At 36.9% G+C, this 18,435-nt stretch overlaps 1 protein-coding gene across 7 annotated transcripts in view; it reads left to right on the forward strand.

The window, feature by feature from the left end:
• Positions 1 to 18,435, forward strand: part of PCCA (propionyl-CoA carboxylase subunit alpha) — a 626,991-nt gene that overhangs the window by 196,478 nt on the left and 412,078 nt on the right. For 4 of the 7 annotated variants that reach the window (XM_077158591.1, XM_077158589.1, XM_077158590.1 and 1 more), the window contains one exon: positions 4,080 to 4,211. In XM_077158591.1, coding sequence (XP_077014706.1) covers positions 4,080 to 4,211 — 132 coding nt within the window. Of the gene's footprint in view, positions 1 to 1,484; positions 1,506 to 1,542; positions 1,692 to 4,079; positions 4,212 to 18,435 lie in introns of those variants that run through there. The other 3 variants (XM_077158593.1, XM_077158592.1, XM_077158595.1) reach the window with 3 other exon arrangements.

Here is an 18,435-nt window from a genome sequence, read left to right on the forward strand (position 1 = left end):
AACAAATAATAGGGGGAACAAAGGTTAAAATAAATTGAGTAGATTGAAATACTAGTGGTCAGTGAGAGGGAGGAAGAGGGAGGAATAAGAGTATGGTATGTATGAGTCTTTTCTTTTTCCTTTTTATTTCTTTTGCTGGAGAGATGCAAATATTCAAAAAAATAATCACGGTGTTGAATACACAACTATGATGATATTGTGACCCATTGATTGTATACTATATATAGCATGTCTGTATGTTTGTTATGGTTTACAATAAAAATGTTAAAATAAAATACAGTAACTCTGATGGTCTTATAGTATCAGAAGATGAACAGGTTTTAGTATAAGGAGCACAGTGACTCTAGATGATGTAATTAGAGATCTAATTATTGAGCATGCGCAGATTGATTACATGCTTAGTCATGGAACATAGGTGGCCTTAATATGATGTTGGGCATGATTTTTAATATTATAATGAGGTATAGGCCACTTATAGGTTAAAATGCACAACTCAGACAGGTTAAAGTCACCTTCCTTTAACAAGATAACTTTGAATTAGTGGTGGGCTGAAATACAAGTCCCTTCATTTATAAACATTAGGGACTGTCTTTAGTGATCATAAGACCCTAAAATTAAAAAAAACTGGATAAAATTTTGGGTACTAGTGAAACCCAGTCAAAAGGTTTTTATAATCACAAGGGCACAAGATTAAGGTTATATAATCATTATCGCAGATCAAGGCAGTGGGATTACAGTTCAGAGATTTCAGGTATTTCCCTCTGTCTATTCTCATTTTCCAGAAAGTAAAGAAGGAACTTCTGTATAATGATTCGGTAATCATAGTCATCCACTAAATCCTAACTTCTTCATTACAAGTTTTGGGGGGTAGTTTTCCTCAAATTATAAAGCATGAAAGAAATCTGGTTAGTCAGTGGCTTCAGGTAGTTGGGTTCTTGTTAACCAGAAGTTTTGCCGTATAATCATACTGTATTTTAGATGTTTTAGTTTGTTAAATGCTGCCAGAATGCAGTGTACTAGAAATGGGTTGAGTTTTATAAAAGGAGTCTATGGGGTGGGCCACGGTGGCTTAGCAGGCAGAATTCTCACCTGCCATGCTGGAAACCTGGGTTCGATTCCCTGTTCCTGCTCATGCGAAAAAAAAAAAAGAAATCTATTAAGTTACAAGTCTACCATTCTAAGGCCATTAAAATGTCCAGACTAAGGTACCCAGAGAAAGATACCTTGACCCAAGACAGGGCCCATGAGTTTCAGGGTTTCTCTGTCAGGTGGGAAGGCACATAGTGACTTCTACTAGTTTCTCAGTTCAGCAGCTTCCCTGGGGGCGCTCTTCTTTGCATCTCCAAAGGGCTCTTTTGCCTGTGTCAGCTCTGAAGCTTCTTCCAAGATGTTCTCCCTTAAAAGTCTCCAGCAAACAACCCAGCCTTGAATGGGTTGAGATGCATCTCCATGGAAACCACCCAGTCAAAAGATTCCACCCTAAACAATAGATCTGGCCCCACAAGGTTGGATTAGGAAAGGAACATGACTTTTCTGGGATACATAACAGCTTCAAACCGCCACAGATGTTCTCATTTATGTTATTTTTTTCAACTCTTTGCATGTGTGGTTATTCTGATTATTTGATTATTTTTGCCTGATATAGTGGTTCTAAAAACAGCTTTTGTAATAACATTCCTCCGTATTAGCAAGTAAGATGGGAATATGGAAAGACAAAGACACAGTTGATAGTTGAAATAGAATAGTTTTCTCTTGACTTTACCTAGTGTTTAGTGGGTTGAAGGTTTAGTTGGGATAAAGAAAAATGAATATAATTATTGCTTTGTTCTGAAATTATCATTTACCCAGCTGGAAATATGGGTAATCTGAGTAATCTGGGATGTGGTTTACTACCACTTTCCTCTCATACAGGGCAGCTCTACTTTTTCATGTGTTTTGTATTTTGGGAATTTTTTATCAAACTTTTTTATTTTAAGAGAAAATAAGATTCTCATATTAAAAAGTAGATACAAGTATTTGATGGTACTTCATGAGCATTATTTATGACTGTAGAGGTTTTTTTTTTGTTTGTTTGTTTTTTTAACATGGGCAGGCACCGGGAATCGAACCGTAGAGGTTTCTTATCTAGCATTCTGCCACTTTTAACAGTGGTAATTTTAGGTATTTGAGTTCCTATAATGTGTCTTGGGTTCCTTTGAATCTAGCTCTTATTATTGAAGTGTTCTCTTTTTATCAGGACCTTCTGGACAGGGGAGGAAAACAAGTAGTGGTGGCACTCTGCTTGATGCTTTAAATATTCTTTCATTTTATCCTTCAATCAAACTTTCAAAGTAGTTATCATTCCCATGTCACACAAGGAAATGAGGTTCATAGGCTTTAACTCAGAATTCCCTTTTCTCTGGTCTAGCTTTTGGGCTGGAAGGAAAGTATACTCCTAAGTTTAAAGGCTTTGGCTTTTTTACACATTTTTACATGAATGATTTCATCCAAACTTTTTAATTCCCTCCTGTATTTAATACTTAAAAAAAATCTACATCTCTGGCCTCCCATATTCTGAAGCAACTAGAAGAAAAAATATGAGGATCATATGGTAGCCCATGAGAAATTCTTGGATCTGTCCTGTAACCACGTGTTGAAGAGTACTTTGAAAACTATTTCTTTGCCTTGTATATGTATTGTACTGTACAATTTAAAAAGTTAAAAAAAAAACCCTACATCTCTGAATGGGCTTGTCTCATAATTATTAGACCTTTATCTACCTCCTGAACATGGATATTTGGTTATCCCCCAGGCATTTCAACTCAGCATGTGCAAATTTTAGCTCATTTCATTTTATCTCTCAAATGATACACAAATATGTGATTTATTGCTTATACTAACCTAGTCTAAAGGCCATGGAAGAATCAACAGTTAATCTACCTTACTGTAATGATTCCTAGTGTACAGGTCTCCTTTTATCTTTTTTTGCATTCAACTTAATTCTTTACCTAATAATCATAACTTTTATCTCAGTAAACCCTTTTCCCTACTGTTTGACTCATGGTGAAGTTAACTAGACCATATTTTGTTCTGCCTATTTATTTCATTCGCATTTTGCATAGTATAATGACACCAACACAAATAAATGATCCATTGCTGGGGAAATAAATGTGGTATGCGCAGAGATGTTTTTATTGAAACTATAATCCTGCCTGTTTAAATTCCCAGTGTATTTATGCTCCATTGCCTTTGGTTAGTTTGTGGCGCCATTCTTTTATTTATGATTTACTCCTATCTCATTTACACTTTGATGTTCTTTAATTTTATGTTCCTTGTAGGTTATATGCCATGGCCTACAGTTACCTGAATATATTTCTGTCTCCACCAATAAATTCAAAGCCACCAAGAGATGGGAACCCAACTTACTTTTTACTCTCCACCATGCAAAATCATAGGCTCTTTGCTGATAAATGTTCACTATATTAGAAGGATCACCAATTAGTCCTGAATTCTGGTGTTCTTGGCTCACCTTGTGTGGTCACAAGGATGTAAACATTTTGTACTTTATTTTTCTCTCTGAGACATTGATCTGTTCATGTTCACCTAAGTTAATTGATCACCTGTGGTTTTAATCCATATTATCTCCCATATATTTAGCTCAAAGTCTGGCACAGTGTTGGTATTTGATAAATATAAACATTTTTGTTGTGCCAGGCACTATGCTGTAAGGTATTGAGAACACAAACATAACACATTTTAAAAGCAGGCTCACTAATTAGATTGGATGGCAGGATATCATATATAAATGTAACATTACAGAGGTTGCTTTTCCAAAGAATTTTATTAATATCAAGCAAGAATTCTTTATTACTTTCAGTTATTTTCTTTGATGTAACTTCATTTCTTATATCTCATTTATACAATGTTTTAAATGCAATATAGTATTATATATTTTAACGTATTGATTTATGATTTAAATGCTTACTTTTAAGTTGTTTTGATAAGTAAATGTACACATGTAGGTTCTTCTTTTTTTAAATTGACTCCATATCAAGCACCACAATATTTTATTATAAATTTCAACTTGTATTTCCCCACAGGCAGCAGCAGATGTCACTTTCATTGGACCTGACACACATGCTATTCAAGCCATGGGTGACAAGATTGAAAGCAAATTATTAGCCAAGAAAGCAAAGGTCAATACAATCCCTGGCTTTGATGGAGTAGTCAAGGTGAGAATCTGTTTTACTATAATAATCTTTGTAGTATGTACCTCTGGTGTTTAATTTGGTCGTTAGACTGGTCTATATCTTTTTCCATCATGATATGCTTAGTGGTCTTCTGTTGTCTTCACAGCATGTAAATATCTTGATTGGTTTTCTTTGGAAGTTGATTCAGTAGTCTTAAGCTTTGTATTTGTGGGATGGATGTGGGGCAGTATGTGGGATGTGGGGCAGGGCTCAAGAGTGCCGTGATGTGTTGAGGTCAAGAAGTCAGTGCATGAATGTGTGGGCTTCTAGCAAGGGTAAGGATGTGGCTGTGTTGGGGCAGGAGTCTGCGGGGCGGGGCCCTGGCGTGTGCTGTTCTAGAGGGTGGGGCCTTTGTGTGTGCGTGTGCAGAACTCACACAGGGCAATGGGCTGGGGTTGCTCCTGTGTGGCCTGGGGGCAAATGTGGTTCAGCTGCGCAGGTTAGCACTTGCCCAAAGCTGGGGGACAGGGATCTGGGAAGGCAGTAAACTGATATATATGTGCGCAGCGGTGGGGATGGGGGTAAGGGGGGGGGGGTGCATGACTCTATGGGATGGGATCTGGTGTAGCCTGGGTATAAAAGTAAGTACCCACAGCCTTTATGCGCTGATGACTTCTTGCCAGGGACAGGGAGGGGGAGGTCGGTCTCGGTAGGGGTGGGGCGAGACCTCACTTGGGCAGGAGAGGTGGATTGGGCTGGGACAGATGTGCCCATGCTTGGGGTGGGGTGTGGGGCAGGTACGCACAGGAGGGTTGGCAGGATGGGGCACTTGGAGTGCGTTTGGGGGTGGGTAACAGCGTTCAGATGTGTGGGGTGTGGAGTGAGTCGTGGGTCTGCACTGATGAGGGCAGCATTTTTAAGGAATATGGCTTGGCTTACTTCCTGGTGCCTGTCTCCCTGTCTTATACTCCTGAGGGCTCCCATCTTCCATTTGGAAAGGGGTTCATTACTTTGTTTTCACCAGCTGGATGGTCTCTGGTTCTCTGCCTCTCAGTTCTTAAGCTTTTGCACCAGGGTCTCCCTCTGTGGTGTAGAAGACCCTCCCGGGTCACTTACACCCTCAGTTACCTTCCTATCCTGTCTCTAGCTATCCCTTGGAGCTGGGGTGAACTCAAGCTATTTTATTCTGCTATCTTCCCAGAACTCTCTCTTAGTTGCCAAGGTTGACTTCTCTGGGTTTTAAGACTTACCTGTCCTAGGAACTCTCTGAAGGTTGTAAGTTTCATAAAAGTGAACTTGGTGCATGAAACTTTTGTGGAGTCTCAGAGTCCTGGCTGTTCTTTAGGGTTGACAGAAGTGAAGTTGGTTCGGGTTTGGCAAGCTGTGGCAATTAGCAATATCTAGCTGAAGCTTGCATAAGAGCAGCTTCCAGAATGTCCTCTTGGTACCATTTGAACTCTCTTAGATACTGATAACTTACTTTGTTACGTTTCTTTTCCCCTGGTCCAGAAGGCATTGTCAATCCCATGGTGCCAGGTCTTGGCTCAGCTCTAAGAATCATGTCCCATGCTTTCAGGGGGACTTTCACCACTAGCTGTCCTGCCCCCCCCCCCCCTTAGTGGGGGTGATGGTGGTGGTAATAATTTTCCTTGCAAAGTTGGGCTTCGGGGCCACATTTGAGCAATGAAGCAGGATTCCTGGAAGCATCTCTTAGGCATAATTATAAGTAATGTTAGTTTTTCTACTATACAAATGAGTTTTGTACTTGTAGTCCTTGAAATCAAGGGCTTTGGCTTATTTTCTTGGGAATCCCTAAGGTGCGAGAGAGACCAGGGGTTTCCCAGATTGGAAATTTAATAGAACCATATTTTTTCGTGAGTTCCTCAAGGGACTCTACTAATACTTTTAAATTATCAGCCCATCATAGTCTGGGATTTATCTGGGTATTACATTAAGCCATACAGAATTACAAGACCTTGTTCCTGTTCTGCATTCATGCATTTAGGTTGTTAAAATGAGCTATCCAGGCAGGTTAATTTAGATTGTGTTACATTATATTAGATACTAGACAAAATAAACCTCTCTGGTTTGGTTTCATACAGTAGGTGAAGCTCTAGAATACATAACGCTATCATCCTTTGTCCTGTGTTCGGATTTACCGTAGTCCTAGCCTAATCAGTTTCATTTTTATCTCTGAAACCTGTCTCTTTTTTGGTTACTTTAACAGTTGTTGTATGTAGCGTTGCTCACTTTAATAAGAGCTACAGATTTCCAGCTCTGATTATTAGATGTCATAGAAATATCCGATGTTCCTGGGTGTATTTCTAGAAATACACCTCCACTTCCACCCAAGATGTGACTACTATAAGTGCTTATAATCTAGGCTCCAGTTATAAGTATTTTGTAGAAGAGACCAGAATATATTTGTTCTTGTCTTTCTGGCTTTTTCTGCATAGCATAATATCCCCAAGGTTCATTCACTTCGTTGCATTCTTTACAACTTCATTCCTTTTTGTAGTCGCACAATATTCTATCATATTTATACATCATAGTTTACCATTCTACTTCTCAGTCATTGTGCACTTTGACTCCCTCTATCTGTTGTGCATCATGGATAATGTCCAAAATAAACAATCTATGCCTCACAGTGTCCTTGGTCAGTTGTACAATCATCTGCATTCTCAATTTGAGACATTTTTCATTCGTCTAAAGAGACAACTGATAAACATGGCCTCACCAAATATCTAAGGTAAACCTCCCCCACCTCTAATCCTCCCTCCCATTACCTTCCTTGATATTGCTCTGATACTGTTGATATCCTTGTTAACTATAGGCCATAGTCAGTATTAGTTTTCCCCTTTGTTCTAGTTTGCTAGCTGCCAGAATGCAATATACCAGAAACGGAATGGCTTTTAAAAAGGGGAATTTAAGAAGTTGTTAGTTTACAGTTCTAAGGCCGAGAAAATGTCCCAATTATAACAAGTCTATAGAAATGTCCAATAAAGGCATCCAGGAAAAGATACCTTGGTTCAAGAAGGCAGTGAAGTTCGGGGTTTCTCTCTCAAGTGAGAAGTCACAGTTTCTCTCTCAGCTGGAAGGGCACATGGCGAAGAAGGCGTCATCTGCTAGCTTTCTCTCCTGGCTTCCTGTTTCATGAAGCTCCCCTGCAGGTATTTTCCTTCTTCATCTCCAAAGGTCGCTGGGTTTTGGGCTCTCTGCTTCTTGTAGCTCTGTCGTTCTTCTCTGCTCTCTCTGAATCTCTCTCGTTCTCCAAAATGTTTCCTCTTTTATAGGACTTCAGAAACTAATTGAGACTGACCCAAATGGGTGGAGATACACCTCCACCTAATCCAGTTTAACAGACATTCTTGATTAAATCGCATCTCTAGGGAGATGATCTAATTACACTTTCAAACATACAATGCTGAATAGGGATTAGAAGAAATGGCTGCCTTTACAAAATGGGATTAGGATTAAAACATGACTTTTCTAGGGTACATACATCATTTCAAGCCAGCACGCCCATATACACTTCTATTATAAACTCTTTCTCCAATATCAAACCTGAGAAGTTGTTCATACAAGAGTTTATTTATAATTATAAATTGTATTTATAGTTTATAATTATAATTAAATGGTGGGATACATGACTCCTTGTAACCCGTTTTAATCACAGACACCATCAGTATGGCATTGTTCCTTATTACCCCACTAATGAACTATCTACTTTGTAAGCCTTTAAATTTACCTTTTCCAGAATAAACTGCTACAGTATATATCCTTCTGTGTCTGGCTTATTTCACTTAGCATTATATTCTCAGGGCTCATCCATCTTGTCATGTACTTCAAGAATTCGTTTTGTCTTACTGTTGCATGATATTCCATCATATGTATATACCACATTTTGTTAATCCACTCATCATTATTGTGAATTTTGTTAATCAACAGCATTATTGTGAATAATGCTGCTATGAACATTGGTGTACAAATGTCTGTTTGTGTCACTGCTTTCAGTTCTTCTGGGTATATACTGAGTAGTGGTATTGTTGAGTCATAGGGCAGCTCAATATTTAATTTTCTGAGGAACCGCCAGACTGTCTTCTGTAGTGGCTGTACCATTATACATTCCTACCTGCAGTGCATAAGTGAACCAATTACTCCACATCCTCTAAAATGTTTGTAGTTTTCTGTTTGTTAATAACAGCCATTCTTATAGATTATATCTCATTGCCGTCTTAATTTGCATTTCCCTTATAGCAAATGAAGATGAGCATTTCTTCATGTGCTTTTTTTAGCCGTCTTTGTTTGCTCTTCAGAAAAATGTCTGTTCATATCCTTTGCACATTTTATAATTGGGTGTATGTTCTTTTGTTGTTGAATTGTATAATTTCTTTATGAACACAGAATATCAAACCAACTACTTTCTCCCATTGAATTGGCTGCCTCTTCGCTTTTTCGACAAAGTCCTTTGAGACCCAAAAGCTTTGGGTTTTGAGGAATTCCCATTTATCTATTCTTTTCTTTAGTTACTTGTTCTTTAGGTGTAAAGTTTAAGAAGCTACCTCCTATTACTCGTTCTTGGACATTTTTTCACTCTAGTTTTTTCTAGGAATTTTATGGTACTGGCTCTTACGTTTAGATCTTTGCTACATTTTAAATTAATTTTTGTCATGGGTTTAAGGTAGGGGTCCTCTTTCTTTCTTTTGGCTATTGATATTCAGCTGTCCCATGCCCATTTATTGCATTTCAGGACTTAGCTAGTCCAGGAACCCATCTAGAGGTTGTAGGTTTCTAGAAAGTTATCCTAGTATATGGACCCTTTGTAGAATCTTGTAAATGCCTTAGGTGTTCTTTAGGATTGGTAGGAATTTTTTTTTTAACTTTTTAAATTGTATAACATGACATATATACAAAGCAAAGAACGAAAAAAGCAATGGTTTTCAAAGCACTTTTCAACAAGTAGTTTCAGGTTGGATCCCAGAGTTTGTCATGGACTACCATACCATCATCTCAGATTTTTCCTTCTAGCTGCTCCAGAGCATAGAAGGCTAGAAGAAATAAATATTTTTTTATCATCACAATTGACTTTTTTTCTTTGAAAAATAACATATATACAAAAAAGAAATAAATGTCAAAGCATAGCACAACAATTAGTTGTAGAACAGATTTCAGAGTTTGGTATGGGTAACAGTTCCACAATTTTAGGTTTTTACTTCTAGCTGCTCTAAGATACTGGAGACTAAAAGAAATATCAGTTTAATGATTCAGTATTCATATTCATTTGTTAAACCCTACCTTCTCTGTATAACTCCAGCAACACCTTTGATCTTTCTAACCCACTCTTTAGGGGTATTTAGATTATGGGCCTTCTAGTTTTTTCATGTTGGAAGGGGTTGTCAGTAATATGGGATAGGGAGATGAAACTAGCTGATGTTCTGCAGAGGCTGGGCCTTCTAGGTTTCAGGACTTATCTTGCCCAGGGACCCATCTGGAGGTTGTATGTTTCTGGAAAGTTACCCTAGTACATGGAACCTTTGTAGAATCTTATATATTGCCCTAGGTGTTCTTCAGGATTGCCTGGAATGGTTTTGGTTGGTGTTTGGCAAGTTATAGTAGGTAGCAATGTCTGTCTGAAGCTTGCAGAAGAGTGACCTCCAGCATTGTCTCTCAACTGTATTTAAATTCCCTTATTCTACTGGTACTTTATTAGTTACACTTCTTTCCACACTTTTGTTCAGGATGGAATTGTTGATCCCATGCTGCCAGGGAGACTTTTACTCCTAGATGTCATGTCCCATGTAGTGGGGAGGGCAATAATTTCACTTGTAGAATTTGGCTTAGAGAGAGAAAGGCCACATCTGAACAACAGAAGAGATCCTCCAGAAGTAACTCTTAGGCATGCATTTAGGTAGGCTAAGCTTCTCCACTACATACGTAAACTTCACAAGAACAAGCCTCAAAATCTAGGGCTTGGCCTATTGATTTGGGGGTCTCTACTGTTTGACACAGTATCAGGGGTTTCCGTGGTGGTAATTTTAATAGCTGCATAAATTTTGTTCCATCCCTCAAGAGACTTTGCCAATGCTTTTTGATTATCTGCTTAATATACTCTGTTATGTATCTAGGCATTACATTCAGCTATTCTGGATTAAAGGCTCTCATTCTTATTCTGGGTTTCCTGTGTTTGGATTGTTCAAATGATCTATCCAGACAGGTTGTATTAAATTATGTGCTACAGAAAATTTAGGTAGGTCCATATAAACCTTTCTTCCTTTTGTCTCAAAGAGTAGATGAAGTTCTAAAATGCAGACAATGTCTTCCTTATCCCTGTATTCTGAATTACATTAATCCCAACCTGATCGGCTTCATTCTTATCTCTAAATAGCAGGTTATACATATATAAAAGAGCGTCTCAAACTCCAAAATTAACTACTGCTCTGGACTAAATGTGACTGTTAGAAGAGATTACAGTCTAGATCTGTTTCCTTCTATGTATTTTCCAAATGAGACCATATAATATTTGCTCTTTCATTTCTGGCTTATTTTGCCTCACCAAATGTTTCACAGATTCATTCACAATGTAGCATGCCTCACAACTTTTCTCCCTCTTATAGCAGCATAATATCTGATCATATTTATACATCTGTCATTCACCAATCTACTTCTCAGTGCATCCTTTGGGTACTTCGAGTCATTGGACATCATGTGTAATGTCCAAAGTCAACAGTCCATCAACACTCTCAATTTTAGATAATTTTATCATTCCCAAGGGAAAGATAACCAATAAACACACCCTCACCAAATAGAAAATCCAGGACTCCCTTTAACTCTTATCCCTCTACCCATTATTTACTCCTGCTGTTGCTATGCATAAGTGTTCCGATTTCTCCATATCCTTTCCCACATATGTAGTTTCCTCTCTGTTTAACAGCAACCATACTTATAGGTGTGAGGCGGTATCTCATTGTAGACTTGATCTGCATTTCCCGTATAGCTGATGAAAATGAGCATCTCTTCATGTGCTTTTTTAGCCATCTGTATTTGCTCTTCAGAAAAACGCCTATTCATTTTTTTTAGCCCATTTCATAGTTGGGTTGTTTGTTCTTTTGTTGTTGAATTGTATGATTTCTTTACATATGCAGGATATCGCGTTCCTTCAGAAAAATGTTGATGTTTTTCTGTTAAACATAGCCCATAATATGCAATACCAGTTTTCCCCCACACCCTGATCTTTACATTCTTTGTATAAGATTCATATCTTTACAGTAGTTCATGTAAGAATTTATTTATATTTGTAGTGTTAAGCAGTGGGACACATGGGTCTGTACAACTCCTTTCAATCATGGTCACCTTCAATAAGGGAATATTAATTATAGACCCACTAGTGAATCACCTTCACTTCTATCTATACCCTTACATTTAAGTTCTACCTCATTAGCTAACTGTTCACCCATCTCTAGCTTCTGTGCCTCTCTAGGTCCTTTACATTCTATTTTATAAGCCTCTGATTTTACCTTTACCATGGCTATAAAAGTGGAATCATACAGTATCCTTTTGTGTCTGGCTTATTTCCCTCAGCATTGTGTCCTCAAGGCTCATCCATCTGGTCATGTGCTTAGGACATTATTTCATCTTACTGCTGCATAATATTCCATTGTATGTATATACCACATTTTGTTAATCCACTTCTCTGTTGATGAGCATTCCATAAATTCTGATGTTGTATCCTCATTTTTATCCATCTCTAGGTATTTACCTATTTCTCTAGTAAGTTCTTCTTTGACCCACTGATTATGTAAGCGTGTGCTGTTTAGTCTCTATGTATTTTCTGAAAGCTCTGGTTCTTTGGTGGCTGTTTATTTTCACTTTTATTCTTTTGTAGTCAGAGAAAGTACTTTGAAAAGTTTCAGTGTTATTAACTTTATAAAGAACTGTTTTATGTCCCAGCATATGATCTACCCTAGAAAATAGCACTAGAGACGAATGTATATCCTGGTATTTTGGGGTGTAAAGAGCTATATATGTCTGTCAGGTCCAACTCAGTTGGACCAGAGTGTTCAGGTTCTCTGTTTCCTTGTTGACCCTCTGTCTGGTTCTTCTATCTATATAAGAGAATGGTGTATTGAAGTCTCCCACTAATGGTGTTGCAATGTCTGTAGCTCCCTTCAGTTTTGCCAGTGTTTGTCTTATGTACTTTGGAGCTCCTTGTTTGGGAGCATAAACATTTATGATTGTTTTTTTTTTTTCTTGTTGAATTGTCCTTTATTAATATGTTGTATCCTTATTTATCTCTTTGATGTCTTTACATTTACAGCCTTGTATTGATTTTAGTATAGCCACTTCTGCTTTCCTTTGGTCATAGCTTGTGTAGCACATCTTTTTCCGTCCTTTCACTTTCAATCCATTTTATCCTTGGAATCTAAGATGCATTTCTTATAAATAGCATATAGATGGATTATATATTTAAATCCATTCTGCCAATCTGTATCTTTTAATTGGGGAGTTTAGTCCTTAAATATTAAAAGTTATTACTGTCAAAGCAATTCTTGAGTACACCATCGTATCCTTTAGTTTTTGTCAGATCTATATATTCTTTCCCCTCTCTCTCTTTTTATGCTTTAAATTACCCTTATTGTTATTCTTCAGTTTGGTGCGGTCCTGCAGACTTCCCTCTCCTGTCATTGCTTCAGCTGACAAGACTCTCTTTAGTTTTTCTTGTAGGGCATGTCTCTTGTTGACAAATTCTCTAGTCTTTGTTTGTCTGAGAAGATGTTGGTCTCTCCTTTAGTTTTGTAGAACACCTTGGCCAGATAAAGCATTTTTGGCTGGAAGTCTTCCCTTTCAGTGCCCTAAATATATCATACCATTGCCTTCTCATCTCCATGGTGTCTGCTGAGTTGTCTCAATTCAATCTTATGCGGTTTCCCTCGTATGTAGTGGATTACTTTTCTCTTTCTGCCTTCATAACTTTGTGTTTCTCTTCAACATTTGACAGTCTGGTAAGTATGTGTATTTGGATTTATTCTGTTTGGGTTTCATTGGGCTTCTTTGGTTTGCATGTTTGTGTCTTTTATAAGATTTGGCAAGTTTTCCCATATTATCTTTTCAATCAACCTTCCTAGCCCTTTGCTCTTCTCTTTTCCATCTGAGACACTGATGATTCTTATATTCTTATATTTGGTCTTTGTATTGTCCATTATTTTCCTGAAATCCTGTTCCTTTTTTTCCATCTTTCTTGACATTTGTTTTTTTGTGCATTTGAGTTCAGTCGTTCTGTCTTCGAGCTTGCTTTTTCTTTCTTTAGCATCTTCAAATCTGATTTTGTGTATCTCTGGTGTATTTTTGATTTGTACTATGGTAGCTTTCATCTCTGGCTATTCTTGGTGTCTGGTGTGGCTGCTTTTCTTGGCCCCTGTTGGGGCAGCTATTCTCTGTACCCATTGGGACAGCTATTCTCTATGCCTTTTGGGGTTACTATTCTCAGGGAACCAACCTGCCATGCTTATGGGGGAGGGGTGCCAGCCTCTGGACTTTGGCAACTTGCATTTCTATATGGGATCTCGACTGTTCCACTGTTCCAGACCGGTGTAGGATGTGTGCCTGGTAATCAAGTTCTCCCAAACAGTTGTTCCACATGATGCTTAGTATTTACTAGCTACCCTAGATGACAAACTAAATTCTGCTCCTCACCACGCTGATTACCCCACTTTTTTTGTATCAGTTTTTATAACAGTTTGCTGACATTAATTGAGTGCTTACTGTTTGCTAGGTATTGTTCCTGTGCATTTCATTCAGCATTGTTTTGATTTAGTTTCTTTTCAGTTATGTTTTTTTTCAAAATCACTACCTTTGAGATGTTTTCCTAGAACCCAAACTGAATTAGAGAGCCTTCTATTAAGTGCCCCCTTCACTTCCTGTATGTAATATGCTTCATGATTTTGATTTATTAGCTGCTGGTGTAATCATATTTAAGGTCTATGTTTCCGTCTAGACTGTAAATTTCTTGAGGGCTATGATGGTGTTTTTATTATTTCCTCGTGTTCTTCAGTGCCTATGCCAGTACTTGGCATGTAGTAATAAAAGTTGTCTTGTTGATATGGAGCAGAAGAGAAGAGCCGAGTAGGACGTGTAAAAGCTAGAGAGAGTGCATTGAATTTGGATTGGCGAGTAAAGTATGAAATGGAGAGAGACGGGTTGAGACTGGTCGCTTAGGTAGTTTTAATGGATTCAATCATAGCCCCCACAATAACTTATTTAAGTCCCAATCCCTGGTCCTGTGGCTATGAGCTCATTTGTATATGGGATCTTTGAAGGTAATATTAGTTAAGGTGAGGAAAGACTGAATTAGGTTAGGCCTTAATTTAATGTGACAGGAGTTCTTATAAGTGGGAGACAGATGAGATGAGAGATAGCCATGTGACGGAGGCAGAGATTGAGTTACAGATTGTTGGCAACACACCACCAGAATGCTCCAGACTTCAGAGACTTCTGGCCTCCAGAACTGTGAGACAATAAATTCCCATTGTTTAAGCATACTACTCTTTGGTACTTTTTTAAAGCAGCCTTGGCAAACTAAGATAGAGAGACAGGGTCAAAAATAGCAACCAAGTTAAGCAATTTGAACTTGATTCTAAGATAATGAGAAATCATAGAAAGGTTAAGCAGATTTTGGAAATACTGGTTTGTTTGGATAACTTTTAATGCTCTGGAAATCCTGAATTAGATAATTTGAAAATCACCTTTAAAGGGAGACTGATTTAATTTTTAAATTATGAAAGTTACAAACATCCTTATAAAAAAGTTCAAAGTGTACCTAAATGTGTATGTTAAGTAAAAATTGTTCATTTGACCTAACGATTAATTCTATTTCCAAGCAATAAGTGAAGCTGACGTTTTAAAATCTCACCATGCATGAACTTAATTATACATTCAGATATGTATTTCTGTATTAATTTTAATAGGTTATACTATATGTACTATCTTATGGTTAACTTTTTTTTCCACATTATCTACTATATTTTGCATACTTTTAGAGTGTGAGTATAATCTTAAAACCTAAATATGAATGATTACTTCCTTGCATAGAACCAAGGCATCTGGGACTCTACCTTAACTCCTAAGGCTCTGCTAGAACAGATTCATGCCTTCCACTATTACTTCATTCTGTCCTTTTCTTCCACATATTGTGCTTAAATTTTAGCTTCATGGGTTCTCTTTTGGTATCTAGAACATAGCTAGTATCTTCCTTGTGCAGGGATTTTGTATTTGTTGTTCCTTTAGTCTAGAATTTTTTCTTCCTAATCTTCCCATGGAGGCTTGATATATTTATCCTTCAGGTTTTAACTGAAATTTTACTAAAGAAAAGACCCTTTCTGAGTAATCTAAAATTGTTTTCCCTCAAATTCTCTCTCTCAGTACTATTTGTTTCCTTTGTAACATTTATTTCAATTCTCGGTTGATTTGTTTGCTCTATTTTCTGTTTCTCTTGTTAGGCTGTAAGCTTCATGAAGGCAGAAACTATATTGCATGTAGTGCTGTTCAGTAAATATTTATTGAATTAATGTATAAATGGATGAATTAAACATATAGGTCTACCTCATTCTTTTAAAAGACATATATAAAATATTCTATTGTATGGATGTATCGTTTATTTAACCCCTCCCTTATTGCAGGCTTAATCGACAGGATTTGTTTTTCTTTTTTATCAAACCACCACTAACAAATTAAAAACAAGTTCCCCATATGTCTCTCTTTTTGCATGCCTGCGAGTCTATCTATAGGATATCTATAGTTATCTATAGGATAACTTTGAGAAGTGAAATTTCTGGGTCAAAGGAAGTATGTCCTCAATCTTTTGATAGATACTGGCACTTTCTTTTTTAAAAGATTGTACTATGTTACACTCCTTCAGTAGTATAAAAAGTGCTTAATTACCTGCAAATCACCATTCCTGGTCATTATCGAACTTTAATTTGACAGGTGAAAAGTAATACCTCATTTTAAAATTCACGTTTCTGTAAATATGACCAAGGTTGAATATATTTTATATACTATCTTTTTGGATTTCTATGTGAACTTCTTATTTACTCTTTTGCTCATTTTTACTGTTGTTTGCTGGTTCTTGTTATTCAAGTTTTTGTTAAAATTTTTTTCTTCCTTTAGCCTTATGTGAAAATTATAAAGTACAAACCTCATGAATCTGGAACTATGTCAGGTGTTTTATCTCTTTAAAAGTAATTTTACATATCTGATAATGAAATTAAATGTGCTGAAAGAATGTATTAGACTTGATTATTTAATAGTTTATTATTAAAACTAATAAGATTTTTTAAATGTCTAGCACATAAATAAGTCCTCAGTAAAAACTTTGGGATGCAAGAATGACATGTGAAAAATTAATTTTTTAGACAGTTTGATTTTTATGTCAAAGTTCATTTTGTAGAATTGATTTTCAAGGTAAGAAAACTTTTATGCATGCTTGTTAAACAGAATTGTTTTTGGCAGTTTATAGTAGAATTTTGCTTTGGGTACATACGTACACATCTATATTATGTGTTTACATAAAACAAATAACAAAATGATGACTTCTGGATATTATCTGTTTAACTTGTCTGTTCTCAAGGTAACTAATTTTTCAGACAACAGTTTATTTTCTCGCAGTATCTTTTTTTTTTTTAAGAGAGAGGGAGGAAGGGAAGGAAAGACAGAGAGAAGGAAGGAAGGATGGAAGGAAGGAAGGGAGGAAGAAAGGGAAACATCTTTAAACATTTTCTTGTTTTATTGTATTTTGTTTGTTTGTTTGTTTTTTACATGGGCTGGGGCCGGGAATCGAACCGAGGTCCTCCGGCATGGCAGGCAAGCACTTTGCCCGCTGAGCCACCGCGGCCCGCCATCTCGCAGTATCTTTTGTAAATATACTGTTATACATTTGAAATAAAAGTGAAAAGTTTCCTTCTAGGCTTGTTATAATCAAGTCTTCAGTCCTCACTCTTCCTGTATTTTGTTCTGGAGGCTCTAATTGTCTGCGTTTAGCAGGTTTAACACTTCCTGACAGAAGAGGCTATTAAGGGAAAATATTCTGGAATAACTGTCACTGGCTTGAACAAAGAACCTTCAAATTCAATGTGTGCAAATCACTAACATTCTTAAATGACCCTTTGCATGGATTTTAATCCCTTTCAAGTAAAATTTGGAGAATATAGAATCACCGAAAACAGCAAGGTGTAATAAAGCAGTAAACCTTGGTTATGGTGAGTGGGGGTGGGGGTGGGGTAGGGTAGGGGATAGGGTAGAAGAAGGTATGGATTTATCTCTGACTTAAAAACAATCATTATTTGGAAAATCTCATTAGCAGATGTGACTGCTTGGAGTAAAAAAGGGACTTAAAACTGATGTTGCTCTCAGGACCACTTTGAACTTAACAAGCACCTATTTGTGGAGCAGACTGGCTAATGAAAGGAAATTAAATTTTTCTGACAACCCCCCCTGCCAACCTCCTTATTCAAGGAATGTTATTAGGTACTGAAGACTTTTAAGGAAGATTTTGTTTTGTTTTGCTTTTTAAAATTGGACATAAATTAATCAAATGTAGCTCCCTTTTATTGGTGGGGTAGGGGATTCTGACAAGGTTACTCTACTTTTTAAAATGTACGTAGCTTAGAAACTATTGGATTTAACTAATATTTTAAGTTGTTTTTAAAAAAATTAGGCATGTGTATTAGCTGGTGGTTTTGAAACATTATTGTCTTTCCTTGGGACAGTTTAGTTTGTGTCACTGAACCATAAAAAATAATAAATTTGGAAGGAGGCTTGGACCATCTTTTCAACTTTCTCTTTATTGTTACCTGGGGAGATATACTGAATCATAAATCAGATCATTAAAGCTTGTCCACAGCCAGCTTGTTTGTGTCTCTGATATTTATATATTTATCAGGAAATGTATGAGGATTGCCCTATGTTGGGTTTATAAGGTGAGAGTTAATTATCAATGAACTGGTTTAGATTCAGGGGAAGTTTTTGTTCTTTCTATTACTTAGAGATACAAGCAGTATTGGTTGATAGTTAACAGTAACTGTTCATTACATTGATAAACTCTAACTTGTACTGCTTTGGAGATCATTTTCTTTCCATAGCCCTTTGGAATTTTTTTTTTTCTCTCAACTTGGTTCATTGATGTTAGGGTTTTTGTTTATATAACAAGATATAACTGGTAATATTTATGTAACAGGAATAGGTAGAGATAAAATGTGTATCTGAAAATAAGATG

Source organism: Tamandua tetradactyla, chromosome 4 (assembly GCF_023851605.1).
Source record: "Tamandua tetradactyla isolate mTamTet1 chromosome 4, mTamTet1.pri, whole genome shotgun sequence".
Taxonomy (NCBI): domain Eukaryota; kingdom Metazoa; phylum Chordata; class Mammalia; order Pilosa; family Myrmecophagidae; genus Tamandua; species Tamandua tetradactyla.